We start from the raw sequence: 21208 nt of genomic DNA, 5'->3' as shown, positions 1-21208 counted from the left end.
AATGAAGGATATTACTGTAATTTTGTAGTCATCTTGTATCTTCTTCTACAAACCTAGCTAGTATTGTCGCTGTTGTTCACCGGAAAGTTTTTCATTTTCTTCTTCTCACCAGAGTTCTACATACTCAAACACATCGGCATTTCCTCCTCTTCTTCTTCTCGCCGGAATTCTACACACCCAAACTTGCTGGAAATTTTTACCACTTCTTCTTTTCGCCGGAATTATACACAGCCAAACTCACTGAATCTTCTAACACACCGAAATTGTATACACCCAACTTGTCGGAACTGTACAGACCCAAACTCGCTGGATTAAGTAGTTTAACTATTAGAGAATCAAAGAAACTAAAAATTGGAAATTTTACCCAAATTTTCTAATTTTTTTATGGTGAGATGATGAATTTCGTGTTTATCTCTCTCCTTTTTTCTTGTTTTTTGAAAAGTTAATTACAATCAATTTTTTTTTATATAAAAATTAAATGATTGCAATGGTTTGATAACTAAACAAAAAACTAGTTATCTATTGACAAGGACATTTTTGTCAGCTTTTAGTTAGTGGCTATTTCATGTGAAGTTAATATGACTTTATCATTTGGTGAAAGAATTTTTTTATTTGGTGTGATATGTGAAAATTTCTTTTTAATAAACAATTACAAAATAGTTTGGTATAGGAGGACTATGAAATAGAGCAAACGAGAGCTTAATATTGATGAACTCTCGACCTAGAGCAAACCTGAAGCAATTCACCTAGCTTCTTGTTTTCGTCAGTCAAACAATTTTGTCTTTTTGTATTGTCAATTACATTAAAAATGTATAGTGATCTCCACAAAGAAATAATGCAATTGTCCCACTCATAAGACAAGACAAAAAACAGAAAGTTGATTGAATGCATATCCTAAATTTCAAGGATTCAAAAGACAACAATGTATTTGAAAACTTGACAACAACATAAACATTTTACATTGGTAAGCCCAAATCAGAGTGACGTACCGAATACTATTTTTTTTTTTTTTGCAGAACGAACCGAATACTACAAAAGGTAAAACTCAAACTAATCAAAGAGATAGAAGAAACGTTTCTTGCGGCAATGGAAAATTCTCATGCTGCTTTGTGAGATCAAGATGGAGAGTAAGTGAACTTTTCAATTTCAGACCTCCTTAGTTCATCTGAAATCCCTCTTATATGCACTCTTTTCTCTACATTTTTTCCTAAAGATTGTAGAGGATGATGTCAAACTCCAAACCAAATATTTGTGTTTATTATTCAATAGTTTGTGTACTATACAAGGGACATGAAGCACATTTTTAAAAATCAGCTAGCTACAAAATCTCATAGGTGGATTCTAATTTACAAATTCTCTCAATAAATTAAACAATTCTTTGGCGTCAAACAAAAAGTTTTTTTTTTTCCAATTATGTTAAAATGTATATTGATCAATACCAGAAAAAAGAAAAATATTTCATAAAATACCACTATGATTGTTTATAGATTTTTAAATGGTTTAGTTTGTGGTTTTTAGTTTTTGATTTGTGGTGAATTTTTTTTTAATAATTTTGAAAGTAGAAAGGAAAAAGGTTATCCAGCCACTTCTTTTGGTCTAGGATAGGATGCTTGTTTAACCGGGTTCATGAATTATGGTCAACAAACCCTACAAATTGTCTTCCACACGTGCACTAAAACCAGCGTTTTAGTTCCAGTAATTAATCTAGGCTCTGGCTATACGTAGATCTTTATTTCTGGTCATGAAGGTGTAGGCCAAGGACGCCGATCTCTTTTTTCTCGATTTCTAATTCCTTGACTCATTATTTTCCTAGGTGTAAGTCCTCTCCTCTAATGCAAGAAAGTTACATTGTTATATTTTTTATTGAGTCCCAGTCTCCTAGTAGTGAGATGGTAAAGGGCAATGTCCGGTTCTGTCCAATACTAATCTAATAAGTGAAGTAGTCATTGTCTAACCAATTAACTCGGACACCAGACCGAAAAGGAAAAAGTTAATGTAATTTGTTTAGTTTCTGATTTTATGTTGATGGATCAAATATTGTTTGAGGGAGAAACCCCAAAATATGGATTTTGGATTTTTCTTTTTGGAAAGTTGTTAAAAGTACAAAAATTAGATACTCTATTTTTTTTTTTTAACTGTTTTTTCTTCTAAATTTTGTACGGCGCTGCAAAATAAATTGGAAATACTAAAACCAAATACTATAAAAAAGAAAAATCACTCCAAGCATACATCTTTACTAATCTCTAATTTCGGGACAGTTTTTGCACATACATCTTATTGCTACAAAATTCTACTTATTATGACTCTAAAAATCAACTTTGTTTGCTGCCTCAACTCATGATGGAAATTTTAATTTGTACCCTATTAGTTTTGATATAGTTGATTAGGCCTAGGCATTTTAACCGAATCCAAAACCCGAACCCAAACCCGACCCGAAATAGGCAGTTCGGTTCGGATTCGGATAGTACTAAATACCCAATCGGATTTAGTTTCTTTGAAATTCGGATATCCGATCGGGTTCGGGTATTACCCGAACCCGAACTAACCCGAAATAAATACAAAAATGCATCTAAGTAGGGTTGAACCCAATATCTTAGGCATTTACAAGTTTATCATAAACCATTTTGTCACCTTAGTTTTATGTCATAGTATGAAAACGTTAATTATTTATATATATATATATATAATTATGTATTCTAAAATTATTTTATTTTTTTCTTTCTCAATCAACAGAACCCATAATTATTTTATTTTTTTATTACCCAGATCAATTTTAGTAGAAACATGACAAGCGAATCTACAAAAAAAAAATATAGTTTGTGGGGTTTGAAGAGTGAGTGAGATTGGAAGATAAATATGAATCATATTATATAATTTGTTATAAATATTAGATTTGGTAGGGAATTTGAACGATTTAATTTTTGAAGTAGTAACCATGGATAAACAAATATAGAGTTTTTTTTGTTGAAAAAGAGAGATGAAGAAGAAGGAGACAAGAAGAGGAAGATAGAAAGTATATATTTTTTTTTTCAAGACAGATTTTTTTTTATGACTTCGGGTAACCCGAAATTACCCGAACCCGAAGACACCCGATCCGAACCCGACCCGATATTAGAAAATACCCGATCGGGTTTTTTATCTCTACATCCGAAAATCTGAAAACCCGAACATCCGAACCCGAATCCGATCGGATACCTGAATGTCCAGGCCTATAGTTGATTATGAAATGACGCATAATGAGACTGGTTTTAGAAATGTTTGAAAAATATCGTTCCTGATTAGAAGGATCTAGTTTTTGTGTTTGATCGTGCTTAATTATTTGCAACCGCACTTTCAAAAAAATTATCCAGTTGTTCATCATGGGACTACTTTCCATTTGTAAAAAGACCTGAAAACATGTTTCAGAGGTTCTTCATTTATTCCAGTTCTTTTGATTTTTTTGTTAACTGAAATCTTTGATGGTAGCAAGCGGATAATATCTTTGGCAAGCGGATATTAGGAAATAATCACAAACTTATTATCCTTCTGATCGGTACAACAACATGACATCAAACCTAGCTGAATCTATTAACTCCATGTTGAAAGAAACCCGCGAGTATCCACTTGACCATGAGAAATCACAAACCTTAGAGCTCTCTAGGTTTTGCTTGGTTTTAGGTCTCGGTTACTAGTACTTTGCAAACTCATAGAGTGTATTAATTTTGCAATTTTCCTTGTATATTGGCTATAATAACATATTGCCATTCGTTGGAGCAAAATATTCACGAACAATCGCAATATATTTTTGATGTAGACAATGTCCTCTCATACTAGCTGGTTTAAGCCATCCAACTAATATAATGTTGTCGGAAAAAGAAAAAAGAAAAAAAAGCACTGCAAAATATCCACGGTTCTCGACTGTATTTCTCATGATTATTTTTTATTAATAATATTATGTAATGATGATTTTTATTCATATGAGTTACGTTCCCGTGAAAGCGGTGATCTTGGCTGCACTCATGTTTCAAATGATAGGTCTCGGGACCAGCCCTAGAGAGTAATGAAAGATGATTAAAACTTATTGGATATATTATTATCATGTTACATTGGAAAAAAAGAAAGTAATATATGCCTCATAATAGACTCTACCACCATATTTACATAATAATGATATATATCTGTTGTGCATATATACATCTAAATGGATATGCTGTTGGGGATACCACGGCCAGTGACTCCATGTGGTGAAGTAGGGAGAAGTAGTTCATAAGGAGGCATCCCAGCACCTGTTCTGTTCTTGAGTTTTTTATCCTTGTTTCTCTTGTTGATCGTCTTCTCTATCTCCACAAGTTCTTCCGAGAACTTGTTAAAATACTTAACCACTTCTTCATCTTGGAACCAATGTCTCTGCACTTCTCCTAGCTCGATCAAATACTCTTCGTCTGCGGAATGTGTCGAGAGCGTTTCTTGGACCGCCATCACTTTCGTTGCTTGGAGCTGTGTTGGTAGAGAGCTTAGGAAGCTATACTGAGGGTTTCGCATGAACATTTCGTAGTCCGGATCAGTTTCGTGGGGTATAAGTTTCCTCAACAGGGTAGGTCGGTTTGGGACATACCCTCCGAACGGGTACTGCCCGAAGTTAATGGCTGCGTGTTGACCCGAGGCGATCCATATCATGTTGGTTAGGATTTGGGACAAGTCTTGTGTTGTATTGAGTTTGGGCCACCAAGGCTCGTCTTTCTTGTCGTAGTGACCTTTGTTCTTGATCTCATCCCACCAAGCTTGGAGCTCAAGGTCAGAGGTTATGGCTTTGTGGTCAGAGTAGAAGTGTTTCACATAGGATTCAACTAGGTCCTTGATGGCCTTCCATATCAAAAGACCATCTGCTGCATATGGATAATCTTCTATCACAAGCTTCACGCCACATTCTTCTGATGAATCCTCCTCTGCCATTCCCCTGTAAGTGATACTAGACCGTGTTAAAGAGACATATAATAATGAGTGTTTTGTTGTTAAGCAAAGTCAAAAGAGCTTTAACCTCCGAACAAGATCAGCAGGAAGTCCTTCCATGTCAAACCGCCACATATTCTTGTATGCAGCGGAGCTAAGTTCCATTGCGTATTTTGCGGGAGTGAAGCAACTTTCGATAATTCCTCCTCCGTTGATTAAGCTTTTACGTGCACGCGCATTGATTTCTAGCGTGTAGCGCATGTGAGGGTGAAGCAGCTTGTAAACCGGATGCATTGTACTCAACTGTCTGTTAGTAGCAATGATGTAAGGCTCCATGGATGCATGAGTCCTTAGCCTAAGAGAGTTGCAAAAAAAATTATATACTGTTAAATACATAAATAGAGACTACAAATTAAGCTAAAGTAACTTAACATACCAGTGGTTCACAAGTTGGTGAACACCAGCATCATTTGAGCAGACATGAGCTTTGGCTAGTTTCCAAATCCAATGAGTAGTAGCGTCATGACCGTGAGTATAAACAAACTTGTTCTCGGATTCGGCTGAGGGAGGTAGGGAGAGCTCTATGGCCAATGGCCGCAGGGCTCCGTTCTTTGAATAATAGAAGATAGTTCTTGAAGCATATGTCTTTCTTGGATCTTCTTTGATGGAGTTTATCTTCTCTACAAATGGCAAGAGCATGTCATGGTAATCCACAAGAAACAATCTCTTCTCTTCAAGCGCCTGCATTAGTAAAAGATCAACAAGATGAGAAAGATTGTACCTCAATCAGAAAAAAATGTACACTTGTCACACTAGCTAATAACCTTTTCTATGGTTGTTCCGTAGTGTTCAACTTCTCGAGCTATGACTTCTTCTGTAAGAGCAGATTCTTGAGGTCCATATAGAGCCGGGTCAAGATTGCTTCGAATCGGTAGCTCCTGCCATAACAATTACAAAAGTATCAGAACTATCATAGGAACTTCTTGAATTTGAAATGGTGAAATGAAACACACCTTCAGTAGCTCAATGTTAACAGGGTTGACACCAGCAAGAGCTTGACGTCCAAATTCATTGTCTCTTAGCCACGCAAACCTGTCCCCTGAAAACAACACATAACAGAGGAATCCCATGTGTTATATATATTTCAATAAAATGATACTACTCTGAATGAGACCATATCATAGACAAAAAACTTACATTTTATAACGGCTGGAGTGTCATATTTTAGCAGTGTCTCTGTAACGTTGAGGATCCCATTCATAAAACCACCAATATAGCCGCCAAAGCCTGTGTCTTTTGGCTCGGTATGTCCCAAGACAATGTTAGATTTGTATAAATTGTCGATATCAGAGAAGCATGTGAAGGGAATGTCTAAGTTGGACAATGCTGCTGCAATAGATGGCACAAGGTTGTGAAAGAGAGCCTTAAATCTCCCAGCTCTAAAGGTATCTCTCTTGATTTCCTCGAAAACTTCGTCTCTTGGAACATAAAACTCTTCCTTCTCTTTCCCTCTGCTCTCACACGGTGGATCTGAGAATGATTTCACCAAGTCAAGAACCAAAACTAGATGAACCATAAGTATTTAGAGTGAGTTATAAAGAGATCATTACCGTTTGAAGCAAGAGGCCGGCCAGTCCTGCAGCGCCTTGGATAAGGCGTCTCTGGAACTCCAAGAACAGGCCTAATTCGTTCTTTTTTACGTGGATCTCCCAAATCATTGTAAACATCATAATCATAAACCCTCTCATGAGGCTTTCTCTCGCCTTTACCGTCACCACGTACACTGACCAAGTCCTTTTCCCGTAGCTCTTTGATCCCATCCGGAGTATGTAAAGGTAGGCATGGCTATGAAACAATATATAGGTTCCCACTTGTTAGCAAAAAATACATTTCAATGATCAAAAGACAAAAGAAGAAGGAAGATTTCTTACTTGACTTCTGAAGATAATCCTAGCTTGAGGATTATCATTCCTAGAATGAATCCAAGTGTTTCCAGGGAAGAGAATGGTCTCACCGGAATCACGGATCAGTATCTCTGACAAGCAAACTTCAGTGGAAAGGAGATTGGTGACAAGAATGGCACCAGGTTTACCAAAGTCAAACGGGACTGTAAAGTCAGCTGTGAATTCAAGGCATCTCGGATCTTTCACAGCCTTTGGGAGTCCAAGCACCGGTGTTTCTAAACTCCTAAGACCTTTACCAGTTTCTGCAATGTACCAAGAATACTACAACCCGGATGAAAATTTTGGCAATCTAAGAAAAATAATAATTCAAAAAGGTGGATAGCAAAATAACTCAGATCTATTCCATTTATTATTTGATCGTACAAAAATGTATAGAGATCACACACATCATTACAACAAATCAACAATGACCAAACTTGTTCCAGCAGAACATTGACAGCAAATGAGAGGACAAATTTGAATTAAGATTGGCCGATGGGTCTTTAATATATCATTAATTTGTTTTAGTTAAAACTGAAATATCATTAAATTATGCACGACTAAAAAAATAGCTGTCATCTTGAGTCTAACCAAAAATAATAAAAAAGATCAGATACGATCCAAGGAAACAAAAGAAATGCTAGCAAGAATCAAAAAAGCTACTTTTGAAGGCTAGTAATAATCCAAAAAAATGGTCAGAGAGAAACAAACAAGAAACGAATAAATTTGGTAACTTTAACTCAAAATCTTTAAGCGTTTTGGATTTGTTTTCTAGTCCAAAATAATTTTATCAAAAAGCTATAAAAGGAAACTCCAGAAATATAGTAAGTAAGTATTATAGAAAACGAACCAGGATCGATTTCTTCACTGACAAGCTGAATCAACATCCCTTGGCCGATGGCTTTCATGAAAAGCTCTAATTGATGTTCAAATCTTTCTGTAAGCTTCTCTTTCATCTTCTTCCTGATCTTTACAACGGCCGTGACCGTCTTTGATCCCGTATACTTAGATCTTTGTTGCCATGGAAACGGAGAAGAACTTATAAGTTGTGTGTTTGTACTTTTTTTGCCGTCTTCTTGATCCACCGCTTTTTCTTCTCGGCTGATCACAGCTCGAACCTGTCTTCTTGAAAGAGAAACTCGGTGTGTTCGCCTCTGTGTGATAGCGGGAAACGCCAGAGATCTCACTAGGCTGGCGCCGTGGAAGTTCGTCTTCACCAGAGATGCTATGAACATTTTTGTTTTTAAAATTTTATTTTGTTTCTTTGTTTGGATTTTTGTAGAGTGAAGAGAGAGAGAGAGAGAGATGATAAATAAGGCAAACGTGAGATGATGCTCGTGGACCTCGTGCTAGAGGACTGAGACGACCTAAAGCGGTGCGTTTTGGGTTTATTTTCAGACAGGAAATTTGTGTAGTTTTGACCGTGAGAGTGTTGTGTCAGTCACTTTCACACCGGTTGTGTACTTACTTGTCACGCGTGTAATAACGCGTGAGTATCAAATCAGACTCCAAAAACCAAGTGGTGTGCTTAAGTTTACTTCTGTATTTTACTAATTTCTTTTAATTGGAAGTTTTTGAGATATTTATAGTTAAAGACGCGATGAGTTTTTTGTTCTTGTCAACGCTATAAAACACATAAGATAGTACTTTTTTTTTTGGGTGTTATGAACATGTCTTTCGAGCTTACGTCTTAAAAAATTGTCGAGATTACGTCTTTCATAAATGACTGACTATTGAGAAGGCACACATAGGATAGTGGAGCACTCATCGCATATGACATCCAAAACAATCATGGTAATATACTATCTCCTCTAGTTTTACATTCTTGATTCATCTTAACTCATATTATATTAATATATCCTTTAAGGATTGTATGCATTTATCACAATTAAACAAAAGCTGCAAAAAAAGAAGAAGAAGAAGAGGTAGAAATAGAGACTTGTAGTAAAAGATTCGAAGAAGTATTAAGCACATGCAACGAAATAAACAAATTATTAAACTTGGCGATTTTCTTGGACCGCCATCCTCAAATTTCTCATTTTAACTTTTCGAATAAATACTTAAGAGGATAAGACAATATGTTAAGTCAATTAATAATACAAGTCTATCTCTCTCTCTCTTTTTTTTTCTTTTCATTCTATATGTTCTTTACTTTTTTTTTTTTTTGTTAAAATACTTCTTTATTGATAAGCTTGTTATAGTATAAACTAATGTTCCAAACCTTTTGGTCTTTCATTAGTTACATAATTAAATCATATATTACAGCATATCCATTTAAATTATTACAGCTTGTCCGAAATATGAATCAGTTCGAGGAACCGTGTGAACAGGTCAATTGTGGCCGAACCGTACGTACTTATATGTATGAACAAAGACGATGACCGAGAGATGCATATTATTATAATTGCCAATTGCCAACTGCCAACTGCCAAGTTATACCAACTAAACTAATGCTTTTTCTGCAATATACTAAAATTAAATCATTTCTATATACTAAATGAAGAAGAAGAAATCAAAATAGGGATTACATACATAAAATATGTTCCTCGTGGACAAAGTTTCGTATCGCCGAATCGTATAATCTGAACACTAAACTATATTTAAGATTCAATAAAATATATACTAAGAATGTCTAATGTCTATCGTCATGTGTGCGGATGCACATCCAAGTTATGTTTTTTCCCAAGCATGATCTTCACGTAGTGTCCAGCTAAGATCTTTGTATTTGTATATATCTCTATATACTATTATTCTATAAGAATCCAAATCATATATAAAAAGATTAAAAGAATCTGCAAAATAATTTTCTCTCATTTTAAAATCATTAGACATTTGGAAATTTAATTTTGCAATGTTCTTGATTCACCAAACCTTTTTTTTTTACTTGTATTTGTAATTGCATATAATTTTTCTTTAAATTAAGTAAAAACTCAAAATATCTAATACTAGTTTGAAGTGGAGGTAATATTAAATACTCAACTTTTTTTTTTTTGTCTTTTTGATATCAATTCATGATGTTAGGTTAAGAGTCTATTTCAAATCGTCTAATCATGTCCCTTTTCATGAAAGCAAATTGCATTATCGATACAAATACTACTAAATTTTGTGCATATATGCCGGGGACACGATGGCACCCGCACAACTGGGATTAAGGTTCACAGTGAAATGATATAGGTTCGTAAATTACGGTCACTAGTTCAACATGTTTTTGGTATATAGTAGGAGAAGTGGTATATTTTGTAAAATGATATAGGACCATGAAATTTAGTGAAATGAGTTTTAAATGACTCCAATAGCATGAAGAAGATCTTGAAACAAGATGGTGACACGCACTATAATAGAGGAGGAGAAGATAACAATCACATAAGAGCTCAGAACAATAACTCTCTGTAGATGTCTTCTAGAAATTGCTTCTGTAATGATGTAAATGCTTTTACCCCACAAGAATCAGGGAAGTCCACTACTGGCTTCATGCCATCAAGAAACTAAGAAAGAGACATCACCTTAATGTTCTATAGTGGATCTGGATCCTCTAGTCTGGCAACATTACTTCTTAAACTCACTATACTTGGTCATCTATTCACCACATCCCTTTGCCAATTAATATCTGCTTCTCTCATTACCTTTTGTTTGTTTGGTTTTTCAGAGAAGCTAATGTTGCAAATGAACATAAGAGATGTGGGTTATGGGTATATGCTTGTTATAGTGCTTTAGGTGTCTCACTTTAGCAAGCAAAGCCTATATATATAATGCGATAAAGCAACTGAAATTTCAGCTACCTTAAAAGAGGAAATAGTTCCGGGAGAGAGGGACTGAATCAGCTGGGGCACACGTAAGGACCTCGCCGTTTGCTGTGACAACGTATGTCTCTGGGTCCACGGTAATGTCCGGAAGCGCATCATTCAGCTTCATGTCGAGTTTTGTGAGCTGCCTCACGTTGGAGACTGCTACAACCCTCTTATTGAGTCCATATACTTCTTTTACCCCGTTCCTCAAGGCAGCCTAGGATACGTAAGAATAAAGAAACTATACTTATGTTAACTGATCCACAAATCAATTTGAGAAAGAGAGGAAAAATCCATACCTTGCTGACAAATGCAACAGAGTTTTCACTTCCGGCCTTTCCAAATGATCCAAACATAGGTCTTGATGTGACCTACCGTCGTAAAATAAAGCAAAGAGTGTTATAGTTCTGATCAACCAGATAAACTTAAGAGACGTGTTGTTTACGATAACATGTCCAGAAACTAGTAGTCAGTGATGAGTACCGGCTCAGGAGTGGGTATGCTCGCATTTGCATCGCCCATATTAGCCCAGGATATATTGCCACCTTTAATTATTATTTCTGGTTTTGCTCCAAAGAAAGCCGGCGTCCATATAACGAGGTCAGCCAGCTTCTTCTCCTGCAGAGAATGAAATTTTACAATCAAGTAAACAAAAACATTGACCCTAATTGATTACAGACTTCCACTATTTAGCCAAAGTAAGATTACAAACACTACTGCTAGCTCTCTCATCCATAAAGAATCTCATTAGTGAACGCAGGAAATAAACTGTGTATAATAAAAGATGGTTCACACTGTTTTGGCATGTATTGGATGACAGAACTAAAAACTTGCAACATGAAAAGAAATCTGTATAGTAACGGTATAAGATGTGTGTGAGTTGAAGATAAGCATACATACCTCAACAGAGCCAATTAAGCCAGAAAACCCATTGGCTATAGCTGGATTTATAGTGTACTTTGCAATGTATCTCTTTATTCTCGCATTATCATCATCAGCTGTATTAGGATCAATGGCACCCCTCTGAGCCTTCATCTTGTCAGCAGTCTGCCAAGTTCTGCTTATTACCTGCAAAACAGAATTCTCCCATAATAAGTTTTCCGCTAAACAGAATCTAGCAAAGAGTGACAAAAGCTCTTTTGAGAACCTTCGAGTTTCAAGTATTGATTTCACAAAATGTTTATGGTTTAGAGGAATGAACCTCTCCAATGCGACCCATTGCTTGTGAGTCAGAAGAGATAATGCTGATTGCTCCCATATCATGCAATATGTCCTCTGCTGCTATTGTCTCAGCTCTTATCCTTGATTCAGCAAAAGCTACATCTTCTGGGATATTCTTGTCAAGGTGATGGCAAACCATCTGCTTGTGTTTGCATATGAGGTTATTAACAAGACAAAAATAAAGTAATTCACCCTTAGTCATATACTTCCTTTTAAATTCTCATACCAGCATGTCAAGATGTTCATCTACAGTATTTTTGGTATATGGCCGTGTTGGGTTGGTTGATGATGGGAGTACATTTTTTACTCCACAAACTCTGATGATATCTGGCGCATGTCCACCACCAGCACCTTCGCTGTCCAGCAGAATTTAACAAAAGTAGCACTTAAATATTTGCTTCAAATATAGGCAGTGAGTCAGTGACCTTACTTTGATATAGTAGTAACTCATCAAGTTTTATCAGCTAACTGAACTTCATACCTACCAAGCATATGAGGAATTGGAGCAACGAATTTAAGATACCGAACATAACTAAAATTAAGAAGAGGTGAGATGAACCTGTGGTATGTATGTATCGTTCTCCCTCGAAATGCATCGATTGTGTGCTCCACAAAACCCGATTCATTTAAGGTATCAGTATGAATGTTCACCTGTCAAATACGAACAATTGAGTTCATTAGAGAAACTTTCAAATTTGTTCCCTTAAAAGAGGATGTCAGGGAAAAGCGCAGACTTGAATATCATATTCTTCCGCAACTGCCAAACAATTGTCTATTGCAGCAGGTGTAGTTCCCCAGTCTTCATGCAGCTTCAATCCCATTGCTCCAGCCTCCACTATATGACGAAGCTCTAACGGTTTAGATGTATTTCCCTAACAACAATACATTTGCTAATCGTAAGAGTTCTAGTCAGCTATTGGTGTATCTGGTGAAACAAGATGATTACATGGATGCAAATCATTGTCAAGAAGAAACATATCCCACCTTCCCTGTAAACCCGAAGTTTAGTGGCAGGCTATCCGTGGACTGCAGCATTAACTTCATATCGAATGGAGAAGGGGTGCAGGTAGTAGCACGTGTACCATAAGCAGGCCCTGTTCCTCCTCCAACCATAGTTGTAATGCCTGCATATAATTACGAGTTAGAGGCAAGTGATCTAAAAGACTTGCAAGCTTATGCTTTCTCTCCATACATGACTATAGTTAATCTAGACAACATGAAACAAGTATATGCAGTCAGGCTACTCTACTCACCGCTTGACACTGCTTCGTATACTAATTGAGGACATATGAAATGCACATGACAATCAATAGCTCCAGCAGTTACAATCATTCCTTCTCCAGCAATAACCTCAGTCTTGTTCTAAGAAAAAAAAAACCAAGAGGTAAGTAGCCCAAAAGGCCAAAATGGTAACTACAGTGCTTATATAGTGTATCAAATTACCCCAATAAGCATATTGCTCTGCACACCATGCATGGTATCTGGATTGCCTGCTTTTCCAAGACCGACAATATGACCATTTCTAATGCCAATGTCTGCCTTATATATTCCTGTATAATCAATTATCACACTATTGGTAATGACAGTATCCAAAGAAAGAGCTTCAGATTGCTCTATTCCTTGACCCATGCCTTCTCTTAGAACTTTCCCCCCTCCAAATACACATTCATCTCCATAAACAGTATAATCTTTTTCGATTCTTGCGTACAAGTTGGTATCACCTAGCCGAAGCTTGTCACCAGTGGTAGGACCATACATATTTGCATACTTTTCACGAGTAATTGTAGTTGTAAATCTAGAATCTTCCCCTGCTATCCCCTCACTGCAAAGAGATCATTAAAACTTGATTTTGTTGGATATGGAAGTAAGGTGACCATGGTAAAACTCAATCTTGGAACATACAAAATCCAAAATAAATAGGACTTACCTAGCATTAGCATCTTCCAGGTGCCTAAAGCCTCCCCTCTCCAAGGTTTCCATCACAACTGGCCAATTGACATCATCAACCGGACCGTCAACAATTCCATTCCCTCCCCTTATCACTTTGTTTCCACCAATATTCACAAGTACAACACTCTTTCTTTCTCCTGGCTACGAAAAGCATAACAATTTTCACTGACAGGACTAAGAGGTTCATTCCTTAGTAATGAAAAACAACAAAAGATATCACATTAACAGAATGAGTAAAATATGGCAACAGCAGAGAATCCCTCAAGATGATGCTATTCAACCTTTTTAAAAAATATTTTAAAGGTTTTCTAGTGTTACTATTCCTTTCTCCAAATATCAGTTCCAGCACAAAAACCATCTAGATAGATGAGATACAGAAGAGTTTTCTAAATGAGGCCAAATCCAAAGGTGTATGAGCAATGAAACAAGAGACAGAGATAATCAGAAAATCCAAACCTCAAATCGAACAGCGGTTCCAGCTGGTATGTTTAAACGCATACCAAGAGCTCTACGTCTGTCAAACACCAACAATGGATTCACTTCAATGAAATGGTAGTGACTTCCAACCTGAAAAAGAGACTCTGAAAAATTGAATATTGAATTCTATCTCCATCCATATAAAACGAATGAGAATTGAAATATAAAGTCTTGCAGTAAAACAGAAACACAGAAGAAGCAAGATATGGCAAATTTACACACCTGAACTGGTCTGTCTCCAGTGTTGACGACGTTGAGAACTACTGCTTTCCTTCCATGATTTATTATTATACTTCCATCTCCATATATTATATCTCCAGGAATTACATCCTCATGAGCTTCTGGAAATTTATCCAATGAAGGGACTGCGAAACGAACAAGCCAATATATCATATCATAAGTAACCTACATTAACAATATTAATACTTTCACAAACTGGCATCAATGTAATCTCACATGAAACATTCTAAGCAAAGTATTACAAACAAAACAAAACAAAAAAGAAAAGAAGTTAGTACGTGTGTAGAATATGCAACGAACCTGGAAGGAAAGATCCATGTAAAGCTAGTTCAAGGTTGCCGTTTTCAGAAGAAATCGGTTCATGAACCGTGACTAACTTTGTACCATCACGAAACGTCCCTTCAACCTACATATACAACACACCTAAACTAGTTACTATATGATAACTTGACACACCAAAAATAGCAATGAACATAAAAAAGCATTTTGAACATTTTGAAAAACTAAAAGAAAATCAACAGAGTTAATGAAAAAAACCCACCTGAACCGTATAGAGAAGATGTACAACAGCAGGAAGAACCTGTCTCCTGTTACAAAACACGAAAAAAAAATCAATAGTATTCAAAGTTATAAATCAAACAAACCAAATAACACAACAAATGGAGCAACAATATAATATACCTTACCTTCCTAATAGTTGTCTACCAATATCCATAAGCTCCGCCACGCTTTTCTCACCATCACGAATAAACTCAAGAATCTACAACAACAACCGTGAAAACAGTAAACTATGGAACATCTATATTGTTACTTGGTATAAGAACTATGAATTCAGAAAAAATATTGGGAAAAAGGGAAAAAAAAAACAAAAATGAAACAAAAATGAATCAATCTCAAATGTACACTTAGCAGAGTACCTGAGTAGCAATGAGTGCTACAGATTCAGTGTAATTGAGCCTAATGCCACGAGCAAGACGCTTCTGTGCAAGGAAACCTGCTTGATGAAGCTCTAACTTCTCAATCTCTCTCGGCAACAACTTCATCTCTCAATCCCCCCCCCCCCCCCAGTTTACCCAGAAAATGCGAAAAGCAGAGAGAGAGAGAGAGACCACGAACAAAGACGTCGTCGTCGGGAAACAGATCGACGATTCCGTTACCGCGAGCGCCGTAAGTGAGTAGAGAGGAGGAGTTGACGAATCAGTGACTCGCACAAAATTATTCAATCTTCATTTTTTTAATCTAATTTGCTTACATCATGCATATGTCATAGATTCCGATCCCTTTTTATTATTATTAAAAAAAAAAAAAAAATCCCAAAGAAAGGAAAAAAAAAACAAAAGAAAGCGTAACCGCTCGTTCAAAAAAAAATTGCGTAGCTGAAATCAAGATTAACCGATCACTTTCCTCTGACTACGTATAAAAACCCTCAAAACTAACTAAATTTTCTCAAAGTTCCTCAATCAAAATTTTACGGGCGAGAAAAAAGAATCATTCCTCATAAAATGGTATGCAAATTTTGCTCTGTTCCTCCCAATCTTGAAAACATAGCCATGTTTTTGGTTAAATCTTTTTGGTACGTATATTGTGTTTTTTGACATGACAGGAGCAATCAGCGAGAAGAAGGCCGCGACGTCGTCCTCTTGAGACTTGCGGTGGTGTGTTAATATCCATGGCTCGTGTTGTTTACACAAGAAACCAAACTTCAAAGAAGAAGAAGAATCTAGCGTCTTGGTTTTTGCAGAAACTGTTCGAGTTCGTTATCTTTTTTGTTTCCTTGACAAGTCCGTTTCATCGCCATATCCTCGCGGTTCTCTCTGTATTCGACGATCACATTCTCGCGTTTCAAGACGCGGTCGAGACTTACTTCCCTTCTTCCACCTTCGTGTTCGCTACGATGTTCGATCTGCTCATCGTTGTTGAGACTCTCCCTGAGAGATTCGACAGATTCTTGAAGATACTTCCTGGTTCGATGAACAGAGTTGTGTGGCTAGATTTGGTGCTGGTTCATGTCATTTCTTGGCTTGGTTTGTTGGTGAATGTGTTGGGACGTTGGAGAGATAAGAACAAAGGGACCATGGAGAAAGAGATCACGGTCGATAGGAGTTTTAGCAGATCAGGATCAGTCTCACAAGAAGAAGAAGATGAAGCAGAGAAGGAGAAACTGTGTACTGAGGGGAAGAAAGCGACCTACAAGGAGGCATTGCAGAGAGGAAGCAGCGGTGAAGATGGCGGTGGAAGCACTGGTCGTAGCAACAGCAGCCGCGGTGATCCCATTTTGGAACTGTTTGAGACTGGTTGGATTCAGAATCCCATCAAAAGAAGTAGTAGAAGCGCTGATTCGCTCACCTTCTCTCGTTCTGATTCCTACTCCACCTGACACTAATGACGCATTAGCACAAGCCATTAGAGTACTATATGTTCATTCTCTATCACAACTTTTGTATTCATTACTTTTGTAAATATCATATTCTAAGTAACCTAAGTTGAAGATCCATTTTGTTAACTCTCTACTGAACCTATTGTCTTTGAATAAATAATTGAAACATAAGACGCTGGAAGGGTAATAAGAGGGTTGTGTAATGATGTTAAAATTGGGGTTTTGTTTTATTTATATTTACTTGATATACATAGTAACAGCAAAAATCGAGTATAATCACAATGGGACCTGTACATATCTTCTTATCTATGATATAACTTCTGTAACTTGTAAGAAAAAAAAAAAAAAACAAAGCTTTTACATACAAAGGTTGTTTGAATTATGTGATATTTTTTTCTTCTTTCTCACTGGCGTATCGAGTAACTTTTCTTCCAGAAGAAGCTGAATGGTCTAGCCAACGACTTTCTTCTCGACATGGATTTCGACAAGACTCTCGGTTCAAAACCTTCAACTGAAGGTGAGGCAGGAGTTGTTGATCCATGGAGAGACATCGGTGCTGAGAGAGATTTCCGGGGAGGTTCCTTTTGTGGTGACTCATCTCTGTTAGGAGATGGCTGGTCCCGTTGCTGCCTTTGTTCCCTAAACAACATTAAAAGCTTCTGAGACTTCTCTCTGCCTCGCGCACTCCCGTTCACTGAGATTGACACTAATGATGGTATCACACCTTCTTGTAGTACCATTTGAATACAAGACTCCCTTCCGTTGCATAGAATCAAAAGGCATGAAACAGCTTGCTCCTGTTCTGCCGTGTCACCCATCTCTAGCACTGTTGCTAGACTGCTGATCATGCCCTGTGATGATACAGCTTCATCTTTGCCCTCTTGGCTCGAAGCTAGATTTAGCAGTACGGCAAGTGACTTCTCTATCCACAAATTTTCACCTGTTGATGCGAGAAGGCCTTGGAGGCTCTTGATGATGTTAGATGAAAGGAGAGCAGAGATATTAGGGGAATATGTGGAAAGGTTGTAGAGGGCATGAAGAGCATCGAGTTTGCATTGGTTGTCGGTTGTTCCCTGAAGTAGTTGCACAAGGAATGGTACAGCTGGGCTTGCACCTATCACGGACTTTGCTTCATCGAGACAGGAAAGATTAAGATAAAGCGCGGTTGCTGAACCTTGGGATTCAGAAGAAGAGATCATCTTCTCCAGCAGTGGAATCACCCCAGAAGTTAACATCAACTCTTTGTTCCTGCAGGCCATACAAAAGAAGAACACAAAAAGTAATGAGAAAGTCACAATCTGTTATTGTATTACCAACATTAACAGACCAGGAGGTACTAACCTGTTATTGTTGACGGCTAAATTGAATAGAGCCATAGCTCCTCTATCCTGTGCTGCCACATTATTTTCATCCACAGCTGATTCTAGAAACCGCAACAACGCTTCAACAAACCCGTTGGCTCCCATGAAGATCCTAGCCTCTTCATCATCCTTAAGCAATAGCCTGATCTTTTCTACAACCTTGCCTTTTTTATCCAAGTCCTTCTCCTCGTTTAAGACAGCCAATAAATCTTGATATCTCTCAAGTACATTTACATCAGAATCCTCATCATCATCATCAGACACAAAACTTTCTTCTTCTGTGTTTTGTCGTTCGACTACAGTAGTACCATTCTCCTCCAAAGGAACAATTTTTATGCCCGTCAACTTACACGAGCTTATACTATTGACTGACTTTGACTTGGTGGACTCAGAGTCAGAGAGAGCTAGTCTCCAATAGTCAAGCTCTTGAGATTCCGGCGGTCCACTAGGGATCTGAGTTCCATTCTGTTCACACCAGCTCGCAATAAGACCTTTAACACAGTTATTGGGAGTCAAGGAGAGATGTGGGAGCTGCTGTTGAGTCTTTGGACAAGTATTATGCCCATCACTGAACCACTTCTCAATACAGACCCGTTCATATGTCTGCCCTGAAGCAATAATGACAGGATCACACATAAGTTGCAAAGATATGGGACATCTCAGTTCTTCAGGTGGAACGGGCATCTGTCCTGATTTTACGCCGTTCATGGGCTTGTCGTTCATAGAAACAAACTTAGATAGCTGGCGGCCAAACCCATGAACACTCCCATGATCCTCGGTAGGAGAACATGGATTTGAATTCTGAGAGTCATTCTCATCCGAAATCTCACTTCTGAATAGCTTGGAGCATTTTCTAATAAGATGCAAAAGATAAGCCACAATTGATTCCTTACGCTTGTCTTCTTCTGCGCGTGCCCTGTCAACGAGTTTCTTTAGAGCTCGTCTTTCCGCTAGAGCCACTCTAGAAGAAGTGATACTGAGTCTAGTAGCTGCGCGGTGGAAAGTTTCAAGCTCGGTGTTGTCATTACAGTTGTCAAATTTTTTCCCTTGTTGGAGCAATGCAATAATCTGATCACCAACTTCCTTCTCTGATGGATCAAGCATGAACCTGGTGTTCTCTAGCTCACCAACAATTTCCAAAATCTGAAGAGATCATATATATATTAAAGCCTATATTAAACATCAGACTTCTCAACCAAAAAAAAAAAACATACTTATGAAGCAACAAGTGAACTAGTTTTAATCATCACAAGTGAGACAATGTGCAGAGAACTGAGTAATAAAGATTACCTGTGACCCAATAGAGCTAGGAACAATGTCTTCAACACGTTTAAGACCATCAATGAGAGCAATCTTTGCTTTCTCAAATTTTAAAAGAACAGCATCCCCTGTTATGGCCTGTTACCATTGAAGAAAACGGGAAAATTAAAGACGGGACAACACACAAAAAGAGAAAGCGTAAAACTCGTCCAAAGAGAGAAAGGTATGAGAAGACAGACCAAGTAAAGTTTACTACACTCAGAACAGTGCTGAAGAATATTCTTAGCCTTCTCAAGTGCAATATGCAAAGAGCATAAGGCTTGAATCCCTGATTTACTCCGAGGTCTTGCTCCTTCCAACGACGGAAAGATTGATAGTACTTTGCATAGAACTCCAGATAGTTCTTTACACATATCTCCATGTAACTGTTCGTTTCCATAATAAACATAAAGCTTTATCACAATCATATAAAACATAAAAAAAAAAAAAAAAACACAACCCTACTGAGATATTGAACTCAGATGATAGAAAAACTAATTCTTTTAAGATTAAACCCAAATTTACAATTCGAATTGAAACAAACACAGCCCTAGTTCTCAAGAAAAAGACTCAAATGATGATGATTTAAAATCAGATTCGAAAACAATACGAATTTGTAACCGAACCTTAGCATCGCTAGCCGCGAATAGATTCTCTTCAAGCTCTGTCACATCCATTGATTCCTGACCCAAACTCTATAAACTACAAAATTTACCCAGAAATTATTAAAAACAGAACAAATGAATCATAACTACAACAAAATTATTACCTTGCTATGATCTCTTAACCCAGAAAACAAAAGAAATACAAAAAAAAAAAAAACAGAAATTTTTATGCAAAGATGGAAAAAAGTTTGCAATAACGGAATTGAAACAACTCCACAAAAACCGGAAAAAAATTACGATTAATAGAAACGCGAAAACGAAATTTATATTATTAAACAAAAAAAAAAGAAAAGGAAACTAAAAATAAAGCTGCGAAGAACACGTGTGGAACCAGCAACAACCAAAAATGGAAAGAAAAAAAAAAAAAAACAGAACAGAAGAACAGAAGAAGAGAGGTCAAGGGACACAAAACATACCGGAGAAATTGAGACCGGCCACCGTGGTGACGGCTTCATAAAACAAAATCAAGAAGATAGGTGAGAAATTAGGGTTTTTGTTCTTCGCAGCGATCCATAGGGGTTGGGTTGAGTTAGCCTTGGGCTTTCGGATATCCGAACCCGATCGGATTCGGATTTTCGGATTTTCGGATTTTCGGATTTTCGGATTTTCGGATCTTTGGATATATGTAAATAGGATTCGATCGGGTATTTTATAGAATTGGGTTGGGTTCGGGTTTTATCCGAATGGGTTCAGATAATTTCGGATACACCCAAAATCCGAAGTGTATTTCGGATATCCGATGGATTTCGAGTATTTTTATCCGAAATTGATAAAATACCCGAAATAGGTAAATCCGAACACGTACCAATATACCCGAATCAGCATATAACTTAAATATCAAAAACCAATGAGAATGATTAGAAATTAAAGTAGAATAACATAAAGATTGAAACTCAAAGTTGAAAGTCTTAAAGAGTTTAGAGATTCAAAGAGAATGCAAGTCTAAATTCTTAAGTTCAAA

General features: G+C 37.1%; 4 protein-coding genes across 11 annotated transcripts; 1 reads left to right on the top strand and 3 right to left on the bottom strand.

The window, feature by feature from the left end:
- Window positions 1-4045: 4045 nt before the first annotated feature.
- On the bottom strand, window positions 4046-8244 carry LOC104750555 (lipoxygenase 6, chloroplastic). 2 transcript variants are annotated; one of them, XM_010472365.3, is made up of 9 exons: window positions 7723-8244; window positions 6861-7135; window positions 6540-6774; window positions 6127-6459; window positions 5943-6028; window positions 5754-5867; window positions 5366-5670; window positions 5018-5284; window positions 4046-4936 (listed from the first exon to the last, which is right to left on the bottom strand). In XM_010472365.3, exons 1-9 carry the CDS (start codon window positions 8105-8107, stop codon window positions 4177-4179), a joined length of 2760 nt encoding a protein of 919 aa, XP_010470667.2. In that variant the 5' UTR covers window positions 8108-8244; the 3' UTR covers window positions 4046-4176. The 2 variants fall into 2 exon arrangements, with proteins under 2 accessions (XP_010470667.2, XP_087348164.1); XM_087492038.1 differs by having other exon boundaries at window positions 6861-7154; window positions 7723-8157.
- Window positions 8245-10107: 1863 nt separating this feature from the next.
- On the bottom strand, window positions 10108-15813 carry LOC104750554 (urease). 6 transcript variants are annotated; one of them, XR_015583599.1, is made up of 18 exons: window positions 15463-15804; window positions 15232-15305; window positions 15087-15132; window positions 14846-14951; window positions 14528-14670; window positions 14285-14395; window positions 13806-13969; window positions 13322-13700; window positions 13132-13240; window positions 12863-13002; window positions 12613-12768; window positions 12438-12529; window positions 12105-12234; window positions 11859-12017; window positions 11558-11725; window positions 11141-11275; window positions 10957-11028; window positions 10108-10874 (listed from the first exon to the last, which is right to left on the bottom strand). XR_015583599.1 is itself a non-coding variant. In XM_010472364.3 (18 exons), the coding sequence occupies exons 1-18, from the start codon at window positions 15586-15588 to the stop codon at window positions 10653-10655; spliced, it is 2514 nt and encodes an 837-aa protein (XP_010470666.2). In that variant the 5' UTR covers window positions 15589-15813; the 3' UTR covers window positions 10108-10652. The 6 variants fall into 6 exon arrangements, 4 of the variants coding, with proteins under 4 accessions (XP_010470666.2, XP_087346188.1, XP_087346187.1 ...); XR_015583598.1 differs by having other exon boundaries at window positions 12105-12359; window positions 12613-12750; XM_010472364.3 differs by having other exon boundaries at window positions 12613-12750; window positions 15463-15813.
- Window positions 15814-15915: 102 nt separating this feature from the next.
- Window positions 15916-17050, top strand: LOC104750552 (uncharacterized). Its single transcript, XM_010472360.2, has 2 exons — window positions 15916-16050; window positions 16149-17050. Exons 1-2 carry the CDS (start codon window positions 16048-16050, stop codon window positions 16920-16922), a joined length of 777 nt encoding a protein of 258 aa, XP_010470662.1. The 5' UTR covers window positions 15916-16047; the 3' UTR covers window positions 16923-17050.
- A 75-nt stretch (window positions 17051-17125) lies between these two features.
- On the bottom strand, window positions 17126-20893 carry LOC104750553 (U-box domain-containing protein 7). 2 transcript variants are annotated; one of them, XM_010472362.3, is made up of 6 exons: window positions 20664-20893; window positions 20209-20284; window positions 19783-19968; window positions 19574-19681; window positions 18264-19426; window positions 17126-18170 (listed from the first exon to the last, which is right to left on the bottom strand). In XM_010472362.3, exons 2-6 carry the CDS (start codon window positions 20257-20259, stop codon window positions 17327-17329), a joined length of 2352 nt encoding a protein of 783 aa, XP_010470664.1. In that variant the 5' UTR covers window positions 20260-20284; window positions 20664-20893; the 3' UTR covers window positions 17126-17326. The 2 variants fall into 2 exon arrangements, with proteins under 2 accessions (XP_010470664.1, XP_010470665.1); XM_010472363.3 differs by having other exon boundaries at window positions 20352-20768.
- Between the last annotated feature and the right edge of the window lie 315 nt (window positions 20894-21208).

This window comes from Camelina sativa, chromosome 16 (genome assembly GCF_030686135.1).
Source record: "Camelina sativa cultivar CO46 ecotype springtype chromosome 16, ASM3068613v1".
Lineage (NCBI taxonomy): Eukaryota > Viridiplantae > Streptophyta > Magnoliopsida > Brassicales > Brassicaceae > Camelina > Camelina sativa.
The sequence above is the reverse complement of the archived record's forward strand: the minus strand, read 5'-3'. Positions and strand labels throughout refer to the sequence as shown.